The 16,999-nt window shown below is 43.5% G+C and overlaps 1 protein-coding gene across 1 annotated transcript; it reads left to right on the top strand.

Annotated features, from left to right (window-relative positions):
• Nucleotides 1-7,571: 7,571 nt before the first annotated feature.
• On the top strand, nucleotides 7,572-13,769 carry LOC122048460. Its single transcript, XM_042610024.1, has 9 exons — nucleotides 7,572-7,629; nucleotides 7,730-7,795; nucleotides 7,867-7,964; nucleotides 8,033-8,070; nucleotides 8,168-8,255; nucleotides 8,351-8,623; nucleotides 10,465-10,579; nucleotides 13,331-13,423; nucleotides 13,750-13,769. Exons 1-9 carry the CDS (start codon nucleotides 7,572-7,574, stop codon nucleotides 13,767-13,769), a joined length of 849 nt encoding a protein of 282 aa, XP_042465958.1.
• The last annotated feature ends 3,230 nt before the right edge of the window (nucleotides 13,770-16,999 follow it).

Genomic DNA, 16,999 nt, shown 5'->3' with positions numbered 1-16,999 from the left:
CCTAGCTAGGAGGAGAAGAAGGTGATTGGTGGTTTCTCGTCTCGGAAGATCGTTGCCCACACAGAGATCGAGGTTAGAAGAGGAATACGGTAGAAGATCAAGAGGTCTTTCTAGAAGGTATAACTAGTAGTTTTTCCTTTTCCGCATCATGCTAGTTATTTATGGAAATAATACCAAATACAAGAGGCTTACGTTCTAGAATTTCGAATATGTTTTTCGAAGTTGTGTTCTTTTGTTTCTTTCTTTTCCTTGTGATTTGATTGTTCTTTTGGTTAACCTAAAGTTATTTTAGGAAATTAAATATTAGCTTTCTATTAAAGGTTTTGTCTAGTCGGTGGTGGTTGCTCCCATATCCAAGAAGGCCATGTGCCTCGCCACGTCAGTACTGGGAACCTTTTATGGAAATTAATATTTAATGGAATTAATAACTTAAGGAGACTTGGGTCGAACGTGTTAAGTTCCGCAGGAGATCCAAGTCAAAACCTAAAAGAACAAATAGATTAAGTTTTGGATCAAACGTGTTAAGTTCCGCAGGCGATCCAAAATTTAATTTAAAAGAACACATGGTAGCTAGGAAAAGGTTCAGACCTTTGTACAAAATTTTTGTACAGTGGAACCTATAGGTTTTCCGAGTAGCAACCAACACATATTATGATCACTCTTGCTTTTCATAGTTCATCCTTTCTTTATGAGTCCATAATGATCCATTTAATTCATCAACAGTCATGATCTCTAGATCTTTGGACTCTTCAAATGCAACAACAATGTGATAATTAAACTTTGTATTTAGAGAGCATAGTACCTTTTCAATTACCCGGACGTTAGACAAGGTTTCTTCAAGTCTTTTCATTTGATTGATAACAACAAAAACTCTTATAAAAATAGTTGAAGATATGCTCACTCTCCTTCATAAAGAGTGATTCAAACTCAACCCTTAGAATTTGAAGTCGCACCTTCTTCACCTTGCTTACTCTCATAATAGAGTTGCGAAATGTCTCCCACACTTTCTTTGATGTTGTCGTGTCTATTTTCTCAAACATGTCTTCATCCAAACTTTGATGGATGATGGTAAAAACACCTTGATCTCTTTTTCTTTCTTTCTTCAAAACATACTTTTGGTTTTGAGATAGAGTTGTCACATCTAAGGGCTCTTTAAAACCATTTTCAACAATATCCCACACTCCTTGGTATCCAAGAATAGTCTTCAATTTAAGTGACCAATTCTCATATTGAGTTTGGTAAGTTGGGGGTATTGGAAAGAAAAAGATTTTGTTGTCAATGACTCTGATACCACATTGTTGGAAGGTAGTAGACTCTCAAATAGCTTTCTAGGAAGAGAAGAGGACTTGTATTATAAAAAATGACTTGTACTAAAAAAATACTTATCTTGCAACTTCACATTAGATGAGTACTAAATAGAAACTCTTAAACCATATATCATTAATTAGATACATGAACTTATTGTATCTAGATATATGAATCATGTTTCACTTGGTTCAGGTATATCAAACATTTATAGTTCATGTATTCAAGTTAATTCAACTTCTAACAGAGTCCATATCCTCGGCAGTGACAAGAGTGACACTATCCTCCTCAAGTTCCTACATGTTGCTGATTTCAAGGCAAAGGAAGCTCAAGTGATGCTCAAGGACGTTATCATCTAAAGGAACTAATTTGGCATCGAGGTACTCCTCGATAAATATCTTAGTTGGTTGGTGTCATGCCCCAGAGTAGTCCCTGCCAGAGGAAAATTTGACAGCATCTCCCTTGTACTGGTGAGAATCTGAAACATGAATACATCCACAAGAATACATCAGCCCACACGGTTGGAATATATATATATACAACCACACAGTTATATACTCAGCTCACTCAGCTGGAATAAAAATAACCACAACCACGTAGTTATATATAACAACCCACACGGCTGTATCAAGAATACAACGAAAAAAATAAAAGGGAAGCTCATACAAACCAAAACAACACAATGCATGCCGGCACGACTTAACCACAAATACAACACCAAAAATAATGAAATAGACACATGGCTAAACACCAATACAACGCTAAATCAATAAAAAATATATAAAAAGAAATCAAGAGCGAGGTAAACCATCTTCTGATGTGACGTGGGATCGATAGACAAGATACTCCAAGTGACACGACATATTTATGTGCTAACCTGAAAATAATAGGGAAAAAATAATAGGGTAGTGAGTTCAACAACTCAGTGGGTATCGAACTAACATGCATAGTAAAATATAACTACCAGTAATAATTATGGAGTATAGTCTCCTAAATAATAACAGGTAATGCAAAACTGAACAACAGAAGAAGAACTGTACTCACCATGGTCTCCTATCCTGACATAAGGGTCATCAAACCAAATACATCATGTCTCCTGTATGTATGTCAATCATATGCAACCACCAAAATGCAACATCCAAAATGCCGCAAGGACAAATAATAAATGTAATCCATGCATATGATGCAAATGACATGGTCACCCCTGACGCCAGTGAGCCACATCACACGCGATGGTGAGGCCGAGTGGGTAGGGCTATGACAACTGTGCACTCTGTCATCACTACTCTTGAGTGACCCAGTGGACAGGATGATATTGGAGTACACCTATTCTCCTACCCCAAATAGAGTGGGGGAGTTAATCTCTCATCTCCCTGTGTCATAGTTAAGAGGAGGGATCCATGTCCGCTACCACGCTGCAGTCATCGCTATCCATGAGCAGACCAGTGGAGCCCTGACAGAGCAAATTGCACACACCCTGCCTGATATACCACTAACCTATGAGTGGTTGTGTGCAGATCATGTAACTGGCGATGCGCTCAACAACAATGGAGCCGACAATCGCTCAGCATGCAATCATGCAAAATGGTGCATGACACTAAAGCATGTAACTCCTGAAAATACCAGCCTCCTCATAATGTGTACCAAAAGGAAAATTGAGTCCATAACAATGATCTAGGTACACATGCCAGATAATAATCCTAGGTACACATGCCAAGAAATAAATCTAGGTACACATGTCAAGTAATAAACCTAGGTATACATGTCAAGTAATATCTAGTAGTTAGACCTGTATCCAGTAATACATTGTATGTCACTACATAAGTACACATGACAAGAAACAAGAGGACATAAGCATGAATGCACAATAGATAACAATATGGACAAACTACGGGTATCAAGTAGTGACATTCCAAGCAGATATAAACATAACCATTGCTACTAGTTATAACCTACTAAGCATATCAGAATGACAATATCAAAAGAGATAAGTCAAGGGTACTCGCCTTTATACGTAGATCGTGTCAAATCAATCTCATGTTGAGACGCTCACCTCGAATCAAAGTCTTGCGATCACATAATGTATTTAGCTAATACATATGTAGCAAATAGCTAAATAAAATCCCCAACCTAATTAGGGAAAACCCTAATTAAAATAATTAACCTAATTCATTAATCCAATTAGGTTTAACTTAAACCACAATTCCTTCACTTCAATCCTACTCATGAGTAATCAATTTAATCATGGTCATCTTCTACGATCAGTACACACTTAATTCATCCACAATAATTCAATGACCCTAACATTAACCATGCATTCATCTAAATCAATCAACTACCAAATAACTATCATGTATCAAACCAACTCACCCAAGCTATATACTTCGTCATTAATTTGTCGATGGAGCACCCGCTGCCGGAAACTGTGGTCGGAGCTAGATAAAACTGATGATCTCCAAATCAAGCACCCTAGAACCAAAATCAATACATCCACAACTGAGCACAATAATAAATTCTTAATCCATATCCTTTAGATTACCCACTTACCCCCAATAAATCCTCACCTTCTGGTCACGTCGTTGGAACAATATAATCTAGTCGGAATCTTCTCATCGAACCAGAGGCTGAGATCCAGCATAGGTCCTAGAGGTAGAAAGGCAAAAGGATGATCGGCGGCAGTAGCTTGTGGCTAAAGAGAAGTCATCGACGATGAAAAGGGCACAGATCAGGAGAGGAAGAGGAGGAATCAGTTAGGGAACAATGATAGGCGGTCGGCATCGAACTTCGCAACGAGAAGAGGCTCGAAAGAGGGGCGGCTCAAGCGATTGGTGGTTGATGGCCAGCTAACATCAATCCATGGCATCGGGTGATGGTGTGTCAATGGCTGGAAATCAGGAGCAGAACGACCTTGCAACATCATCGAGCTAGAGGGTCAGATAGGAAAGGTCGACATCGCTGATTAGGGCTCGAAAGCAGTGCTGCTACCAATCTGCAGCTGACCTCGATGGTTGGACAGCAGTGGCTCGAACGACGATCGAAGGAGATGGGGTAGCTTCGCTTGTGCGAGAGAGAGAGATCGGGAGGGAGAGAGGCTGTAGGCTTTGTACTCGTGGGAGAAGAGGAAGCGAGGCATCGGGAGGGTGGCACCGGTTGGGAAAGACGAAGAAGGCGTCGACGACGAGTTGGAGGACGAGAGGAATTCGGGGGGAAGAGGAGAGAATTGGGAAGAGGGGATCGACGAACATTTAGGGTAAAATATATTTATATACTTAGGTTTAAGTTTAATTAAATCCTAATTCAAATTCAATCAACTCCCATCTATGGGTATTCCAAATAGGCTTTTCCCTAGCCTATAAATGCATCCCCTCTAAATATGTCATACGAGCTCCGAAAAATTCCCAGAAAATTCCTAAAAATTTGAAAAATTTCAATAAAATTATTTTACAAATAACCTTATTATTTAATTATTATTTGGGTACCGTATTTTATATTCTCCCCTACTAATAAAAATTTGATCCCTAAATTTTTGTTATTTACCATCAGCAAGTACTAGCAATAACAAAACAGTATAAATGCTGAACGAAAATTATCCCACATACCTCAAGTAAAAAGATGGGGGTATCGAGCTCGTCCTCGAGCTCCCAAGTAGCCTCCTTGTCAGAATGATACTACCATCCAACTTTAACCAGCTAGATAGTCTTGTTCCGCAACTGACGTTCTTTGTGGTCTAGAATCCGTATCGGAACCTCTTCGTAGGCAACGTCAGGCTAAATGAGAACTGATATATCTGACAGAACATATGTTGGGTTGAATACATATCTCCTCAGCATAGACACAAGGAATACATTGTGACCGCCTGCTAGAGACGGTGGTAGCGTCAGACGGTAAGCTACCGCTCCAATCCTCTCCAAGATCTGGAAAAACCCAATGTATCATGGAGCTAGTTTACCTCGGAGGCCAAATCTCTTCACCCCTTTCATGGGTGAGACTCTCAAGAATACATGGTCATCTGTAGAGAACTCCAGGGGTCTCCGTCTCCGATCAGTATAACTCTTCTGATGGTCATGTGCCTCGGACATCCTCCGTCTGATAGTGCGGGCCAACTCTGCCTCCTGCCTAGCAGTTGAGCCTCCCCAACCTCCTCCCAAAGGGTGGGTGTCTGACAAGGTCTACCATACAACTCTTCAAACGGTGCCATCTGGATAGCCGAATGATCGTTGTTGTTGTAGGCGAACTCTACTAATAGCAGGTGATCCTCCCAGCTACCTCCAAAATCCATAACGCAAGACCTCAATAAGTCCTCTAAAGTCTAGATGGTCTATTTTGACTGTCCATCTATCTGCGGATGGAATACAGTACTGAATCAGAGCTGTGTGCCCAAAGCCTGCTACAAACCCTGCCAAAATCAGGACATGAACCGTGGTTCCCTATCCGATATAATGCTCAAAGGAACACCAAACAATATGATGATCTCCATACAATATAGCTTTTTCAATCGATCAGAGAATCGATCTTCAGAATCGCTAAGAAGTGTGCGGATTTGATTAATCGGTCAACGATTACCCAAATCACGTCATGTCCTCGATCCTAGGCAATCCCACTACAAAATCCATAGTGATGTGTTCCCATTTCCACTCCAGAATAGGAATCCTCTGAAGTAAACCGGCAGGTCTCTGGTGCTCAGCCTTCACCTGCTGATAGACTAGACATCTAGCTACAAACTCCGCGATATCTTTCTTCATGACATTTCCACCAATAAGAACGCCTCAAATCTCGATACAGGCGTGTTCCACCTGGGTGGATAACAAATCGAGAGTGATGTGCTTCCTGAAATAGCTCCTCCAAGAACGGGTGAAATTGAGGTACGCATAATCTGCCTCTGAAATAAATAATGCCCTCGTCATCTCGGGTGAACTCAGTCTGCTGCCTGGAATCTATCTGGCTGCCAATGGAATGTAAGCGCTGATCACTGGCCTAGCCTCTCGGATCCTCGTCCTGATCGACGACTGATCAACCATGATAACCAAAATACCCTGCTCTGTCTGTCCCTGTTCCTCAAGGCCCAACTTGGAGAAATCCTGAATCAAGTCTATGACTAAAACTCGGTGGCAAGCTAAAGTCCCTCAGAACTTCCGGCTAAGTGCATTGGTAACCACATTAGTTTTTCCTGGGTGCACTACAAGAAAATCCTCATTCAACAACACTCAAACGATAATGATTTTATACCAAATCATTATTTTTTTGCCTTTTAACAACGGTTTTAACAAAAAGCGTTGTCTTTTAGCAATTTTTTTTGCCTATGACGACGATTTTTAAAAACTGCTGTCTATTTATGCTTTTTTGGGGTTACGACAACAGTTTTTAAAGGCTACGACAATGATTTTTGAAAACCATTGTCTATGTGCACTTTTTTTGGGGGGTTATGACAACAGTTTTTAAAAACTCTTGTCTATTAAGTGTTGCTAAATACCATTATTTTTTCCCTCGCCGTTTTTTCCCTTCGCTATTTTTTGCTGCCGAGTTTTTCTTTCCCTCTCCCCGAAATTTTTTGCCGCTGCATTCTGCCCCTTTACCTTTTCGATCCCTAAGAATTTCCATCCAACCTACGATCTCTTCACCTACTTCACATTTTTCTTTCTTGATATCTTCTCGATCCCTAAGCATTCCCCCCTCTACCGCCACCTCGCTGCCACCAGAATCTCCCCAACTTCCTCGACGAGCTCTTCTTCATCCTGAAAGAGGAAGGCGGACTGAATCTGCACTTCTTTTGCTGTCTCCTCTTCTTCATCCTGGAAGAGGATGCGAATGGCTTAGGGCATCTCAGGTCTCAATGGCGACTCCTCTCCTTGCTTGTGCTCGGTCCCTCTTCGCCAAAACCTCTTCCCTCCTCACCGGTCTTCTTCCTCTTCCGGAGGGTGTTGTGATCGGTGTGTGATGATGACCGATGAGGCGGTGGCGGTGGCGACGTCTCCGAAGGTGGGCGTCGTGTTCTCCAACCGCCTTCGGCACGTGGAATCCATGTCCTTGCACCCCTCAGGCGCTAGTTAGATCTCACACCTTAACGTCGTCATCCTCGATGAGCCCCTAGAATCCGAGGAGAACGACCTTGTCTTCCCCTCACAAGAATTTTCCAGCCAGGCCCTCGTCTCCTCTCCCGAATAAACCTTGATGTTTTGGGAGAGATTGGTCCAAATCAAACCTTTATTCGTCATGCTTTGCTTTTTCCTAACCTTAGGTTTATGATTATGAAGTTGTGAGCTATAGATATGGAATCAAAGGAGATGTGCACGAAAGCTAATATCGGATATGATTGCCTTTTGTTCGGTACATTTTGACATTTGGCTATCTGGTGATAGGTTTGAAGTTATAGCATACAAATCCTTTCTTAATTCACTATTGCTTGCCTTTGATTTTTTTTTTCCAGATCTTGATGACACCCTCTATCCGTTGAGTTCCGGAATTACCGCCGAGTGCTGCAAAAATATTTTAGGTATGGTCTCTATTTTGTTTCTATATCAACTTTTTCCTAAGAATTGAGACATATATTTTATCATTTTTCATAATATATGCTTGAAAAATTAGAGGTTGAAGAAAGTAATTTACTAGAGTTGTGTACTGTTCTGTATAAGCACTATAGAACAATAATGGCTGGTTTAAAGGTAATTGTTATATTCATGTTCGACAAAGGTGCGCTTGCAGTAATGAGAACTTTCTACTTGTTTTTCAGGCCATTGGCTATAACTTCAATTATGATGATTTCCATAGGTTTGACTCTATCATTGTTTTTTTATCTTTGCTTCACATGTTTCATTCTACGGTTTTAGTGAAGCAAAGAGTTTACTAATTTCCTATGGTTTAATAGCTCTGCCCATGGAAGATTACCATATGAAACATCAAAGCCAGATCTTGTTATAAGTCAACTCTTGTTGAGCCTTCCAGTTCGAAAAGTTGTGAGTTTCTGGGGGATGGATGTTGAAACTCTCTGATTCAACTTTGTATTTTTTTCACTTCACTAACAAACTCATGAATTGACTTGAATGAATAGATATTCACTAATGGTGATCAAGCTCATGCTGCTAAAGTGCTTAAGAAGCTGTATCTGGAAGATTGTTTTGATACTATTATTTGCTTTGAGACACTAAACCCACCATCCTCTTCATCTAGAGAAGATAATTCAGCCAACATCTTCGACATAATTGGCTACTTATTGAAACCTGATCCAAATGTTGATCTATCAAAGACATCAATATTATGTAAACCATCCATTGAAGCCATTGAGCATGCTCTCAGGATTGCAAACATTGATCCCCAGAGAACTGTAAGTTACATTTATGAATGAGTCTTCATTTCTATTTAGTTGCTAATAACCCATGTTAGGATTTAATAAGTATCTTGACCTTCTTGTTGAGGTCTTAGAAATCAACATAGTCATTACTTTCTATCACTAGTGGTTACATCACAGCATGCTATTATTTCCTAAGAAAAACTGTGTACTAGTCTATTATGTCACAAGATTGTTGAAGAATACTCTCTAGCTTGATTGGTTGGGTGTTATATATATATATATATATATATATATATATATATATATATATATATATATATATATATAAGAGCAATGATTGCCATTTATTCTGAGGAAAAGGTGAATGACAAGTTCTTACAAGTATCAAATGCCAAGTCATATTTATTCTTTTCCCTTTTAACAAAAAATGTGTTTGTATATACAAGGTGAAGCTTCTCTATTAACACAATGCTTCTACATGAGTTTACTGGAAACTTTTACTGTCATGTTCCAAGAGTAAATAGTTTCATTCTCTAGTTAATTAGAATTACCTTAGTTCAAAGATGGATTTTTTTTTTTTCAAATTTCCTCTCACACAAATGACAAATTTCTTCTATGTAGAGTCAACTATTCTTGCATATGTTATATCACAGTCGAATCGTCGACACAACTATGGATTAGATCTCCTCCTTTTATCTGTTGATGAAGACATTCAGGTTATAGAGATGATTCACTGGAAAATGTTAAAAGAAATGAAATTGAGGTATTAACTTTAGTTAAACTGCTACTTTCTAAGGCTATGGTATAATTACTATGTTAGGAATTCTTCTTTAATTAATTGAATTTAGGTATTTCTTGATTTTTTTTATGTGACGATTATGTTATATCATTTTATTTATTTATTTTGCAATGCATAAGTTATCTTTTACTGTGAGATACTATTAATTTAATCATGGTTGTGAAAGTTGGTCGCCTTATATGGATACCCCAACTAGATACACACATGCTTAAACTGTTCCAATTTTTCTCATAAAATTAGTTTGTAGGTCTAATTCTGGTTGATGACTCATGATTTGGTCCTAACATATATTCTCCTAGGAAACATCATGATTATTAAAACTTCAGTGAGTATGACATCCAGGTATAACATCTTTTTTATTATTATTCTTATTCTGAAATGCAGGAAGTGATTTCCAACATCTTAAGATTTTGAGATATTCAACCATATATATCATTTGTTGGTAAACACGTTACTGTAAGACTAATATTTTTGTGATGATTATCAGTTAAGTTTGTAGTGAATATACATTTAGATAGTAGTGATTATCAATTTAAAAAGTCTTATTCTAGACTGCACGAAGTGATTAACAGTTTAGATGGTTTAATGAATTAGTTTGTTCTTACTTTTTTTTATAGAAATAAAATAATGTTGAAACTGGTTTTGTATACTACTTTGTGGTTTTCATGCAAACTGCACACCCGTAAGATTTGAGATCTTATTTGAGTGTTGAATTTTTGCACATATATATGATATGTTAGCGTGTAAAGCAGTGATGGATCATTAATATTACGTAGACAAAAGGTACATGACTTCCTCTCTGATTCCTTCTTTTGTTGCTACTGTTAGCTATTCTAGTTGCTTGCTATGACTGTAACTATATATTTTTTTTACAATAAAATGGAGAAAGCATGGTTTGCAAGTATCTGAAATTCTACATTCGATAATCAGTATGCAGAAAAGGGATCAGAGAAAGCATGGTTATGGTCTACTTCTGTATAAACTTAACATGTTGTAAAAACATATGTGTATTTATTATTCTTTCAGAACAAGTTTTTTCATACATATAATAGTGTATTTCTTTTTATATCAATAGGTTGTTGATCTCCTGGTGCCTTATCAAAGGGGTGGAAAGATTGGACTTTTTGATGGAGCTGGTGTGGGGAAGATTGGATTTATTATGGAACTGATAATCAATAATATTGGAAAAGGTTGGTATAAAAGAATCAGCAAGTGAGAAAAAAGAGTTCAATGAAATCCTATAAGTTGAAGATTGTGATGAGACTTGGGTTGATAATAATTAAGTGCAATCCTACATGGCATGCACCACCATCACAAATTTCTAGTCTTTTGACTATTGTTCATTAGTTGTAAATGAACTTATTTGTTTATTTGTATTGAGATAAATTTTATTTGAACATGAGACATGTTTCTTCTTTTATGATTGTAATTCTTGTATAAGTAACATTCTGAATGACATTGATGTGAGGAATATTCTTTCTTTTGTGATTATGATTCTTTATTATATATTTATATTGAAATATGATATATTGGTATTAAAATATAATAATTTAAAAGACAACGGTTTAAAACCATTATTGTTGTCTATCACCCTCAAAGACAACGGTTAAAAATGTTGGATCGAGACGCGCTAGAGGGGGGTGAATAGCGCTCGTGGCTTTCACTCGTTTCGGATTCGTAAAACACTCGAGAAGTAGCAGCGGTAATAGATAAAATGACAAACACACAGAAGACTCCAAGATTTACTTAGTTTGGAGCCTAGGGCGACTCCTACTCCAAGACTCACGATCGTTGATCACTTTCGATGGACAACAACTATAATGATCCTGTCCGAAGGCTGAATCAATGAACGCTGGGCACGGAGCGCTCTTCGACTACTGACGTGGCTCTTCAACTGGTAGAACGAAGCTCCGGCGAATCTGCACAGAAGTCGAGCCGGGAAGGGGGTTCCCGGCGGCGACCCTCCGACGCTCAAGTCAGGTAAGCAACGATGAAAAAGGTGGCTCCCAAAGTCTCAGAATGCGTAGAAAATCTTACCTCCAGCGAAGTCTGAGGTTCTTTATATAGAGCTGTGAAGGGTTTGGGCACGTGTACCGAGGTGCACACGTGTCCTCTGTCCTTTCTTAGGTATGCGGCTGTCAGAAAGCTTACCTGACCCATATCGCTACAGTCAAAGCATGCCCTCGATGGGACAGCAGAATCCCCTGTCACAAGATTTGGAGCATGGCACACACGTGAAACCTACCGGTTGTCAGATAAAGAAGTCCCCTATCCTTTTCCCTTGCTCCAAACTTGTCGTCCGGGCGGACAGCTCCCTTAACATCCGGCCGGACATCCATAGTGGTTTACTTGTGCTTTGTGGAGACTAATAAACAGGGGTGCTTTATGACTTTGGTCCAGGTCAGCCCGGTCCATGACCTTTTCAATCGAGCGCCGGAACCCGATTTGACAGGGTGCATTCCAACCATAAGTGCGAAGCCGCCGACCCATCCGTATTCGATTCCATCGGCCGCATCTTCGGACAACACTCTCCCGGATGGGCTGCCCTGACTTACTCATGCGTTGACTTTGCAAAAGGGGGCTCGCTCTACTACCGGATCACTTACCTCCTTCAAGTCTAGTCGAAGGAGGCGAATAGTCCGACTGACTGGATCTGTGAGTCTAGCCGAACGGCTCCTCCATGCTAATACTCTCCGGCCGCAGAGATATCCTTGAATGAATCAATGATGGCCTTCACCGGATCTCCTCGCGTTCTGCGCCAATCTTCGACATCAAGGTTGATCATATCTTCATTAAATGCTCCGAATGATTGACTGCCACGTGGAGCAATGCCATCAGAGTATGGAGGCGGTGGCATGATATTTTGATGTGATCAAGCAATTAAATAAACGGCTAGATGCCCGCTTTGATTCCGTGACTGATCCAACGGTGAGGCCGCCTGCCCTCACCCTATAAATTCTTCGTTTCCTTCTCACCTTCACTGCACTCTACTGCCCTCTGTCTCTCGCTTTGGAGCCCGGGATCTTGTTTCTGGCCTCGACGCCTCCGCGCTTTCCTCGCTCCCTCTCCCCGCAAGGTTTTAGATCTTTCCTCCTACCTTTTCGGTATCTAATTCGCATTTCTTCCCTAGCTCCAGCCTTTGAAACTCCTTTTCTTCGTCTTTGAAACTTCTTTTTGGATTTCTTCTGTCCGGATCATGGCGTTCTTCTCATCCCGACGAACAATCCCTAGGTCCATGGTATACTACCACGCGGTCCCGTTTCAACAACGGATTTTGATATTTTGGTCGACAATTTTGAAATCCCGAGGATTTCAAGTTCGCTTAGCCGGTCCCTGGCCACGCCACATACGTACCACTGCGCGGCTTCGTGTCTTTCGCGATAATTATCACGGCTCGGTTCCCCGTGCATCCTTTTATAGTAGACGTCTGTAATTATTTTGGCGTGCCACTCGGAAGTTTAGTACCAAATACCTTCCGTCTCCTCTGTGGTGTTGTCGTTTTGTTCAAGACTCACAACATTCCCCTCCGACCGGAGGTCTTCTTTTATTTCTATTACCCTAAGCAAGCCGAGCCGGGCACCTTTATGTTCCAAGCTCGGCCCGGTCTGGTCTTCTTCAATAAACTACCCACTTCCAATAAACATTGGAAGGACTATTATTTCTACCTCCGCATGCCCAGTCAGCCAAACTTTCCGACCCAATGGCAGGTCAGTCTACCTCCTACTCCCGAGTTGAAGAAATTCAAGACCCGACCGGATTATCTTCACGCCGCAAATATACTAGCCGGTCTGCGGCTTGACATCAACAAACTTCTTCACGAGGGAGTGATGTACATTTTTGGGCTGAGTCCTATACGGACCCCACTTCCGACCGGCTTCGGTAAGAATTTTGCTTGGGCGCTTGCTTTAATTGCTAACTGATTTCTTCTTCTTTTCATGCAGTTGACATCGTCATGGACTCAGTGATGGCCGGCGTATTGAACAGAAAGGCAGCGGCACTGGAGGCCGCTGCGGCAAAGGAAATGGAGGCGCTGGGTATTCAGCCGGTCGGTTCTCACGAAGGAGAGAGCGGCACCCAGGCTGAATCGGCCGCTCCGGCCTCTCAACAACAGCGGGAGGAGGAACAGCCGCTGCAAAAGAGGCGCCGGGTGGAGACTCCGCTGCGCTCGGCTACCTCCGCGGTCCAACCCTCCGACCGGGCCGCCGTGACTGCTAAAGGCAAGGCGCCTGTGCCCGAGACCATTTCGTCCGACCGGACGCCTTCTGACTGGGACGAGTTGACTGCTCCGGTTGAGGCCACTCCGGTCGACACTCTCCCCCCTGCTCTCCGTTCAGTCAAGAGCTCAACTATCCATTCGCAGTTTTCTGCGCCGGCTTCTGATCCCGGTCGGACGATCCCTGGTCACGGCCCCACAGTACAGGTCACCCTTCATCTCCCGACTGAAGAATTGCTTCCAGAAGTCGACCGGCCAACCGCGCCCGAGCATACCATCACCTTGAAAGGGCCCCTGGCCGAGATGTGGGCCGACGCTCGGGCGCGCATTGCAATGATCCCCCTCCGGAACTTGGCCAATAGCCGTATGCAGGAGTCCACGGGGGTAAGTTTTCTTTTATTAATCTTCACTTGCATTTTTCCGCTCGGCCTTTGATAATTTCGCCTTTTTGCCTCAGCGATGGGTGGAAGAGATAGCCGTCTCCAACCGCCTGACTATGGTGGACGAGGAGCTGAGGCAACTGGCAAGCAGCGGTCCGTCCGCCTGTGGCCTGCCTTACTGAAATGCAAAGGAGTCAAGAAAGCTCAAATCATCTAAGCGTAAGAAAACAGTGACTGTGCCCACGCCTAGCCGAGTCCGAGCGACAAGTCAAGTCGCTTGACACAAAGATAACTCCGCCACCACTGAAGAACACACCATCTCCGACCGAGAAGAAACGGGAGGCCCGGCCCGGAGTTAAGATAAAGGAGCCGACGGAGTACCGACCGAGAAGGCAGCCGCCACCGATGCGGGAAGATTGAACATCTGAATGAGGCCCTCACAAGCTCCCAGGCGACCTTCAAAGAATACCAGGATGCCGAGCCGAGCCGAGTCGCCGCTCTCCAACAAAGCCACATTCGATCGGCCGAGTTCTCGGAGAAAATTTGCGGCGGATGTACTCGGCTTTCGACTTGGCTATTACGGCCACTATGACCTATCCAAGTCGAAGGGCCTTCTTCCGAGTCCACCAATATTCCGGCCGGCGATGTGGAGCTTGAGCAACATTCGAGGTACCTCTACGACTACATCGAGTAGTTCTTGTAATTTCGCCGCTCGACATGAATCTTTTGTACTTAGGCCACTTGGCCTAAGGTTTTAATTTCAATGAAATGCTTTCCTTCGTGTACTCTATCTTTTGCACTGTTCCTTGCTAATACTTGTTGCCCGCTCGCCTACTATCACACCTTTGCACTCGAGGTGCATTCTTGTAAGTGTTTTCCCCAGCCTCCGTTCGGCCGAATATCATTTTGTGTTGCTAGCAAGAATCGCCGTTATAATCGTAACCTTTAACGAGCGAACCTTTATACCGAGTCCAGCGGAACTTAGCGTTGGTCTAACAATATCGCGGAGAATACGGATAATTGCAGGTGACGATATTCCGCGATTATTTATAGACACCGACGCCTCGATGTTTAACGCCGGAGCTCGACCAGACGGATATTTATAGCCGGACGCCGCCTCGATCTTTAACGACGAGTTGAGCTCGTCCGCCGGATCATTTATAGACGCCCTGCCTCCTCGATCTTTAACGACTGAGCTCGCCGGATATTTATAGCTTGGCCGGCCTCGATCTTTAACGACGGAGCTCGCGGCGAGGATATTTATAGCCGGTCGGGCGGCTCTCACGGCTTAACGTCTGGGCTAGACGGTCTTCCGCTCGGAGGGTTTAAAGACGCCGCGGCCCTCGATCTTTAACGACGGAGCTCGTCGGCCGGATATTTATAGGCCGGCCCGCCTCGATCTTTAACAACCGAGCTCGTCGCGGATATTTATATGGCCCGCTGTTCTACGGTTTAACGTCCGGCTAGACGGTCTTCCGCTCTGAGGGTTTATAGACGCCGGCTCGTCTCTCGATCTTTAACTACGGAGCTCGTCGGCTATTTATAGCCGGCGCGGCTCTCGATCTTTAACGACGGAGTCGTCACCTTCGCCGGACGCTTATAGACGCCTGCCTGCCTCGATCTTTAACGCCTGAGCTCGACGGCGCGGATATTTATAGCCGGCGCTGCCTCAATTTTAACGACGGCTCGCCGCCTTCGCCGACGCTTATAGACGCCGCCTGCCTCGATCTTTAACGCCGAGCTCGACGCGGATATTTATAGCCGGCACGGCCTCAATTTTAACGATGGGGCTCGGCCTTCGCCGGACGTTTATCACTGGCCTGCTCTCGATCTTTAACGCCGAGCTCGACGCCGGATATTTATAGCCGGCCTGCGGCCTCGATTTTAACGACGGGCTCCGGCCTTCGCCGGACGTTTATAGACGCCTCTGCCTCGATCTTTAACGCCGGAGCTCGACCGCGGATATTTATAGCCTGGCCCGGCTCTCGATCTTTAACGACGGGCTCGCCGGCCTTCGCCGGACGTTTATAGACGCGGCTGCCTCGATCTTAACGCCGGAGCTCGACCGGATATTTATAGCCGGCTGGCGCGGCTCTCGATCGGGGCTCGTTGACCTTCAAGGCTAACTCCTTACCAGGCCGAGCGGCCTTGGCCTTCGTGTCATATCCCGTGCTTGAACAATATTTATGCCCGGCCGAACGGCAAGGGCTATTTGCTTACAAAGTCTTTAAATATATAAACCTCCCGGCCGATCGGCTCGGGGGCCTTCACTTAGTAAGCCATTCGGCGGATAATGCTCAATGTGTTTTCATCTTTCTGCTTCCTGCATTACAAGTATATAGGCGACTAGCATATACACAAAAACGGATTACATTCGTGCACCTTTCATCCAGCTCGATAAGGCTGGAGATGATTTGCATTCCACGGTCGATCCAGCTGCCGACCTTCCTCATCCTCCAAATAATACGCGCCTGAGCAGAGCTTCTCGATGATTTTGAAGGGACCTGCCCACGGAGCTTCAAGCTTGCCAACGTCGCCGACCGGCTTGACTTTCTTCCAGACCAGGTCGCCGACCTGGAATGATCTGGGAATGACGCGCCGGTTGTAGTTTTGCCTCATCCGTTGACGGTATGCCATCAGCCGAACGGATGCCTTGGCTCGCTCCTCGTCAACCAAATCCAACTCCATGTTCCTTCGCTCGGCGTTGCCTTCTTCGTAACATTGGACCCGGACGGACTCGACGCCGACTTCAACCGGAATGACCGCTTCGCCGCCGTACACCAGATGAAAAGGTGTGACGCCCGTTCCTTCCTTAGGAGTCGTTCGGATGGCCCATAAAACGCCCGGCACTTCATGGCCAACTCCTCCCAGTGGTCGAGCCGAGCGCACAGAGAATTTCGATTGGCCACCTCGGCTTGACCGTTGCTTTGGGGTAAGCCACGGACGTGAAGTGTTGCTCGCGCCGTAGCTTTTGCACCAATCTTCTAGCACCTTCCTCGTGAATTGCCGCCCATTGT

Source organism: Zingiber officinale, chromosome 2B (assembly GCF_018446385.1).
Source record: "Zingiber officinale cultivar Zhangliang chromosome 2B, Zo_v1.1, whole genome shotgun sequence".
Classification (NCBI taxonomy): Eukaryota; Viridiplantae; Streptophyta; class Magnoliopsida; order Zingiberales; family Zingiberaceae; genus Zingiber; species Zingiber officinale.
Note: the sequence above shows the minus strand (reverse complement) of the source record. Positions and strands in the feature narration are given on the sequence as shown.